The sequence below is a fragment of the Bubalus kerabau genome, unplaced genomic scaffold, assembly GCF_029407905.1.
Source record: "Bubalus kerabau isolate K-KA32 ecotype Philippines breed swamp buffalo unplaced genomic scaffold, PCC_UOA_SB_1v2 scaffold_40, whole genome shotgun sequence".
NCBI classification, from domain to species: domain Eukaryota; kingdom Metazoa; phylum Chordata; class Mammalia; order Artiodactyla; family Bovidae; genus Bubalus; species Bubalus kerabau.
In genome coordinates this window covers 1,151,290-1,158,545 of record NW_026577894.1, presented here as the reverse complement: position 1 = coordinate 1,158,545, position 7,256 = coordinate 1,151,290, and the positions used below count along the sequence as shown (strand labels likewise).

At 42.4% G+C, this 7,256-nt stretch overlaps 1 protein-coding gene across 2 annotated transcripts; it reads left to right on the top strand.

The window, feature by feature from the left end:
* Window positions 1-3,135: 3,135 nt before the first annotated feature.
* On the top strand, window positions 3,136-5,268 carry LOC129640750 (cyclin-I-like). 2 transcript variants are annotated; one of them, XM_055565816.1, is made up of 2 exons: window positions 3,136-3,913; window positions 3,993-4,164. In XM_055565816.1, exons 1-2 carry the CDS (start codon window positions 3,456-3,458, stop codon window positions 4,162-4,164), a joined length of 630 nt encoding a protein of 209 aa, XP_055421791.1. In that variant the 5' UTR covers window positions 3,136-3,455. The 2 variants fall into 2 exon arrangements, with proteins under 2 accessions (XP_055421791.1, XP_055421790.1); XM_055565815.1 differs by having other exon boundaries at window positions 3,145-3,412; window positions 3,570-5,268.
* Window positions 5,269-7,256: the final 1,988 nt, after the last annotated feature.

Genomic DNA, 7,256 nt, shown 5'->3' with positions numbered 1-7,256 from the left:
GAATAAGGACCTCAATAGCAAGTTCTGCTTTCAAAAGCAAATGTCCTGCAGTAGGACCTGAACTAAAAAATGAGGACGAGTTCGTACCCAATACAATGGCTATTATTCCAAAACAAAAACCCAGAAAATAACTAGTGTTGGTGAGGATACAGAGATACTGGAACCCTTGTGCATCGCTAGCAAAAATGTAGAATGGAGCAGCTGCTATACAAAACAGTTCGGAGGGTCCTCACAAAATTAAACAGAATTATCATGCTATCCTAAAATTTCACTTCTGAGAATAACCAAAAAAAATTTAAAGCAATGTCTGGAACAAATATTTATACATCTGTATTCACAGCAGCTATATTCGTAATAGCCAAAAAGTGGAAGGAACTCAAGTGTCTGATGCATGAATGATTAAACTAAACGTTGGGCATAAATATGCAATGAAATATTATTCAGTCTTAAAAAGGAAGGAAATCCTGACACTTGTTACGACGTGCATGAATCTTGAAGACATTGGACAAAGTGAAATAAGCCAATCACAAAAGGACAAATATTTTATGATTTCACTTAGATGAGGTACTGGAGTAGTCAAATTCAGAGAGAAAGAAAAAAAGAAGAATGGTGGTTGCCAAAGGTTGAGGGGAGGGGAGAACAGGGAATTAGTGTTTAATAGGTACAGTGTTTCAGTTTCAGAAGCTGAAAAAGTAAAGGATAGTGGTAATGACATACCAAGGTGACTGTACTTAATGCCACTGAACTGCACACTTAAAAATGACTGGAATGGGGGAATTCCTTGGTGGTTTCACGGTTAGGACTCTGAACTTTCACTGCCAGGGACTGGGTTGAATCCCTGGCTGAGGAATTAAGATCCCACAAACTGTATGGCATGCCAAAAAACAAACAAGAAAAGATTCAAATGGTAAATTTTATGTTATATATATTTTGTGTACATGCATGCTAAGTCACTTCAGTCATGTCCAACTCTTTGCAACACTATGGATTGTAGCCTGTCACACTCCACTGTCCATTGGACTCTCCAGGCAAGAATACTGGATTGGGAAGCCATGCCCTCCCTCGAGGGGATCTCCCCGACCCTAGGCTCGAACCCACATCTCCTGCATTGGCAGGCAGTTGCTTTACCACTAGTGCAACATGTATATTTTGCCACAATTAAAAAAAAATTCTGAGGAATATTATCTATAAGTGCTACTATGAAATAGCCAGGATATATTGTTAAGTAAAAAAAAAAAAAACAAGGTAGAGAAAACAAACAGTATGACACTATACCAAAAGAGCGTGGAAGAATATATAGCTATACACAGATATTATATAGACATTTTCTACAATTACTATAACTTTTAATGGAAGGATAAACAAAAAGCTTTAAAAAAAACCAACTACCCCCAAGGGAAGGAAAGAATAAGGTTAGGATTCAGCTGGTAAAGAATCCAGCTGCAGACTCCGGTTCAATTCCTGGGTCGGGAAGATCCCTTGGAACAAGGATAGGCTATCCACTCCAGTATTCATGGCCTTCCTTGGTGGCTCAGATGGTAAATAATTTGCCTGAAATTCGGGAGACCTGAGTTCAATCCCTGGGTTGGGAAGATCCCCTGAAGGAGGGCATGACTGCCCACTCCAGTATTCTTGCCTACAGAATCCCCATGGACACAGGAGCCTAACAGGCTCCAGTCCAGTGGGTCTCAAAGAGTCAGACACAAATGAGTGACTAAGCACAAACACAGTCCAGAAACTAGACTCCTCTCAATGTACCTTGTCATAGATCTCAAGTTTTTAAACATGATTATAAAATAAATTTAAACAAAAAAAATTTTTAAGTCGTTCCTCAAAATCAAAATGAAAAACAAACCTACACTGTATATTGAGTTAAACCAAACAGAGGAGTGCTTAACTCTGAAACACAGCAATCTGACTGCACATCCTTGGTGAAATGCATCCTAAGGACATAAGAAATACAAAGAAACCTTACAGTGCTTTCAGTAATGATACTGATATTATGCTGAAATTATGTCATGTCTGTATATCATAAGGTTTTGGTATGAGAAGAAACAAAAATTCTAAAATTTTAAATAAAAACTCTCCAATAATATTTCATTACAAGTTATCAGTATAAACTCATGCTGAACTTTCTTTTTTTAAAAAAGTATTTCCTAGCTCCATCTTTGAAGAGACCTATAAATTCCTAACCTAGGATCAATAAGCATAGCACCCAGAGAGCAGTCTGTAAACGTCCGTGACAATTCCTTCCAACTCAAAGGAACCAGCGCTCACAAAAGAAACTGATAATTCAAGTTCTGAGGCAGAATTTTATGAAATGAGGTTGGATCATACCAGAAAGCAAGGAAGCAATCAGAAACCACTAGGGTAGTATCAAAAACACTTAGGAGCTATCTTGAAGAGGTGCTCACTGCCAAAAGCAGAACAGACTGAGCCACAACAAAATAATAACGGCAATGGACTGAAACCCATAAAATATGATAAAAATCCATGACTTCATAATGATACTTGAAAGGAGAATGATGATATTTGAAAGGAGAAAGATCTCATTAGTCACTTTTGAAAGATTCTTATGAATCAATTTATTATCCTAAAAACTAACAAAGGAGAACAGCTGCATATTTACTGTCTTTTTTATATAAACTGAACACAAGAGTAACTCAACAGTCCAATAATCAAAATGAGGAAGTTTCTGTTTATAAAGTATTCTAGCTGAGAAACGAAGAATGACAGAGTATCACCATTTTACAAACCCCTAATAAAATTCTAGACCTAGGGAAAGATCGACGGCTGCTAAAATTATACAGAGTAACAAGCAGATATTACAGGGCCTTGGAACTATTCTTTCAAAACAAAAACAGCCCTCCCTCCCCAGCCTTCCCCGCGAGCGGACGCGGCATCGCCTCTGTCTCGCTTTTTTCTTATTTTTCTCCCCCCTTTCCCCTTCCTTTTTTTTTTTTCATTTTTCCCCCTTCCCCCCCTTTCACCATTTCCCCTTGGAGGCGCTTCCCCTGGGCAGGGGCAGAGCCGGTCTCACCCCCCGCCTCTCCCCGGCCCCCGCCGCCCTATGGCGAGAGGGAACCCCCTCCCCATCCGGGCACAAGCGGCGGCGGTTGGAGGAGCGGGACCGGCGGCGGCGGCCTCAGGTCCGCGGGCGTCATGGAACTAATTCGCTGACCAACCCACCGGCTGCAGCCGTGCGTCCCGCTCGAGCGCCAGCGCCCGTGCCCTCCGGCCCGCTTCCCCCTCTTCTCCCTCCTCTGTCGGCCCGGTCCTGGTCCCGCGCGTCTCGTCGCCGCGCGCAGAGGAAAATGAGGTGGTAACGGGCCCCCGGATGACCCCTCGTCACCACTTTGAGGTCTACAGTTCTGCCGGGGAGGAGGAGGAGGAGGAAGAAGAGGAGGAGAAGGTAGCTACATCAAGCTGGGTGGCAGGCAGATCCACAGGATATCATGAACTTTCCAGGGCCTTTGGAAAACCAGAGATTGTCTTTCCTATTGGAAAAGGCAATCTCTAGGGAAGCCCAGATGTGGAAAGTGAATGTGCCGAAAATACCTACAAATCAGAATGTTTCTCCATCGCAGAGAGATGAAGTGATTGAGTGGCTGGCCAAACTCAAGTACCAATTCAACCTTTACCCAGAAACATTTGCTCTGGCTAGCAGTCTTTTGGACAGGTTCTTAGCTACTGTAAAGGCCCACCCCAAATACCTGAGTTGTATTGCAATCAGCTGTTTTTTCCTGGCTGCCAAGACTGTTGAGGAAGACGAGAGAATCCCAGTACTGAAGGTGTTGGCAAGAGACAGTTTCTGTGGCTGTTCTTCTCCTGAAATTCTGCGGATGGAGAGAATTATTCTGGATAAGTTGAATTGGGATCTTCACACAGCCACACCATTGGATTTTCTTCACATTTTCCATGCCATTGCAGTGTCAACTAGACCTCAGTTACTTTTTAGTTTGCCCAGTCTGAGCCCATCTCAACATTTGGCATTCCTTACCAAGCAATTACTTCACTGTATGGCCTGCAGCCAACTTCTGCAGTTCAAAGGATCCATGCTTGCCCTGGCGATGGTTAGTCTGGAAATGGAGAAACTCATTCCTGATTGGCTTCCTCTTACAATTGAACTGCTTCAGAAAGCACAGATGGATAGCTCCCAGCTGATCCACTGTCGGGAGCTTGTGGCACATCACCTTTCTACTCTGCAGTCTTCCCTGCCTCTAAATTCCGTTTATGTCTACCGTCCCCTCAAGCACACCCTGGTGACCTGTGACAGAGGAGTGTTCAGATTACACCCCTCCTCCGTCCCAGGCCCAGACTTCTCCAAGGACAACAGCAAACCAGAAGTGCCAGTCAGAGGTCCAGCAGCCTTCTGCCACCATCTCCCAGCTGCCAATGGGTGCAAGTATGCCTCTGCCAAACGCGAAGTGGAAGAAATGGAAGTGGATGACTTCTACGATGGGATCAAACGGCTCTATAACGAAGATAACGCTTCCGAAAGTGTGGGTTCTGTGTGTGGCACTGATTTATCACGGCAAGAGGGACAGGCTTCTCCTTGTCCACCTCTGCAGCCTGTTTCTGTCATGTAGCTGCAAGAGTTACCTTCAAGTGCAAACTAAGGTAGACGACTCTGGGGATGGGAGCATGGAGAACCAGGATAGGCTATGTAAGGTATATATCTTTTCAGGCTGATTTGAAATGAGCCAGAGGAAAAAACCCAGTTGATTTGTATGACTAATTATAATTTAACAATATTTAAGCACTTAAAAACCAAAAAAAAAGTCTAAAGATCAAAAAAAATTTTAGTAAAAAATTCCTTTGTAGTATTTGTCAGTTCTACCCTTTACTCTGCTAAAATGTAACGTGTAGATTGCCTTGTGTCAGAAACTCACAGTTTTTTTTAAATTCCAAAATTCCTAGCTAGCAAACCTTGTCCCAGAATCCTGATTTAATTTTCCCTCTTGCTTTTGCTTGCTTCTTTGAATACTAAATGAATTTTATGCATGTTGATCTATGCCTGCTGATGAGGAAACCCTCAAAGTTTATTTTTAGCAATCTAGTGAACAAATTATTTCAGTGTGACAGCCATGTTTAATCCATGATTCAAATTCAAATTAATCTGGAAAAGGTACTTCAAAATTGCCCCATATGAATCAGGTGGTAAAAAGGACCCCTGTTACCATTGTTGATTTTTGTCTCCTTTCAATTTCTAGAGTTTGAAAATAAAATTACTTTCAGTTTTTGTTTATCTTAAATTGAAGCTTAAAAGTGGCACGTGATTAAGACACTCTTAGGTTTGTTGAAAGGATTTTTGACATTTGTATAAAAATTTGTGATAAAGACTATATCGAGGTGCTCACTAAAGAAACGTAACAGCTAAAGTTAGGTTTTTTAAACTGCTCAGTTCACTCATTTATAATCAGCAGGAGAGACTCTCTAGATGTTGGGGCAGCTCTGTGATTGGGATCTGTAACATGTATTAACTGAATTCAGTACCCTAGTTTTATGTTAAGCCATTAGGATTTTTCTTGATCAGTTAACCCCCTGCCTCCCCAGCCTACCTGTATTTCTTGATCAGTTAACCCCCTGCCTCCCCAGCCTACCTGTATTTCTTGATCAGTTAATCCCCCTGCCTCCCCAACCTACCTGTATTTCTCTTAATGACTTCTGGATTCTGAGCTCCCTGTGTAGTCTGAAGAAGGTATTGCAGTCAGAACCATGTACTGATGATAAAAGCTACTGGTAGCAATAAATGTTGTCCTTAAAAAAAAAAAAAAAAAAAAAAAAACAGACAGAGGAACATGGTCAAAAGCATCACAGGGATGCAAACAACAAAATGAAGTCTGAGACAATCTGCAGGGCAAGTGTGTTACGAGAAAAAAGGAAGATGGGAAATGGAAGGAGAAACTATAAAGTAAGAGGCATATCAGTTCAGTTCAGTAGCTCAGTCATGTCCAACTCTTCGTGATCCCATGCACTGCAGCACGCCAGGCCTCGCTGCCCATCACCAACTCCCAGAGTCTACCCAAATCCATGTCGATCGAGTCAATGATATCATCCAACCATCTCATCCTTTGCCGATCCCTTCTCCTCCTGCCCTCAATCTGTCCCAGCACCAGGGTCTTTTCCAATGAGTCAGCTCTTCGCATCAGGTGGCCAAAGTATTGGAGTTTCAACTTCAACATCAGTCCGTCCAATCAACACCTAGGACTGATCTCCGTTAGAATGGACTGGTTGCATCTCCTTGCAGTCCAAGGGACTCTCAAGAGTCTTCTCCAACACCACAGTTCAAAAGCATCAATTCTTCAGCACTCAGCTTTCTTTATAGGCCAACTCTCACATCTATACATGACCACTGGAAAAACCACAGCCTTCACTAGACGGACCTTTGTTAGCAAAGTAATGTCTCTGCTTTTTAATATGCTGTCTAGGTTGGTCATAACTTTCCTTCCAAGGAGTAAGCATCTTTTAATTTCATGGCAGCAATCACTATCTGTAGTGATTCTGGAGCCCCCAAAAATAAAGTCAGCCACTGTTTCCACTCTGTCCCCATCTCTCTGCCATGAAGTGATGGGACCGGATGCCATGATCTTCGTTTTCTACATGTTGACCTTTAAGCCAACTTTTGCACTCTCCTCTTTCACGTTCATCAAGAGGCTCTTTAATTCTTCTTCACGTTCTGCCATAAGGGTGGTGTCATCTGCATATCTGAGGTTATTGATATTTCTCCCGGCAATCTTGATTGCAGCTTGTGCTTCTTCCAGCCCAGCGTTTCTCATGATGTACTCGGCATAGAAGTTAAATAAGCAGGGTGACAATATACAGCCTTGACATACTCCTTTTCCTATTTGGAACCAGTCTGTTGTTCCATGTCCAGTTCTTCCTGATCTGCATACAGGTCTCTCAAGTGGAAGGTGAGGTGGTCTGGTATTCCCATCCCTTTCAGAATTTTCCACAGTTTATTGTGATCCACACAGCCAAAGGCTTTAGCATAGTCAATAAAGCAGAAATAGATGTTTTGCTGGAACTCTCTTGCATTTTCCATGATCCAGCGGATGTTGGCAATTTGATCCGTGGTTCTTCTGCCTTGTCTAAAACCAGCTTGAACATCTGGAAGTTCTCTTTCCACGTATTGCTGAAGCCTGGCTTGGAGAATTTTAAGCATTACTTAATTGCCAACATCCGCTGGATCATGGAAAAAGCAAGACAGTTCCAGAAAAACATCTATTTCTGCTTTATTGACGATGCCAAAGCCT

What these genes read in the sequence shown, in the direction of transcription:
- LOC129640750 (XM_055565815.1), top strand. Translation starts at nt 3,338, where the DNA reads ATGACCCCTCGTCACCACTTTGAGGTCTACAGTTCTGCCGGGGAGGAG. An exon ending in AGGAAGAAGAGGAGGAGAAG is followed by an intron (nt 3,413 to 3,569) that starts GTAGCTACATCA and finishes CCTACAAATCAG; the next exon opens with AATGTTTCTCCATCGCAGAG.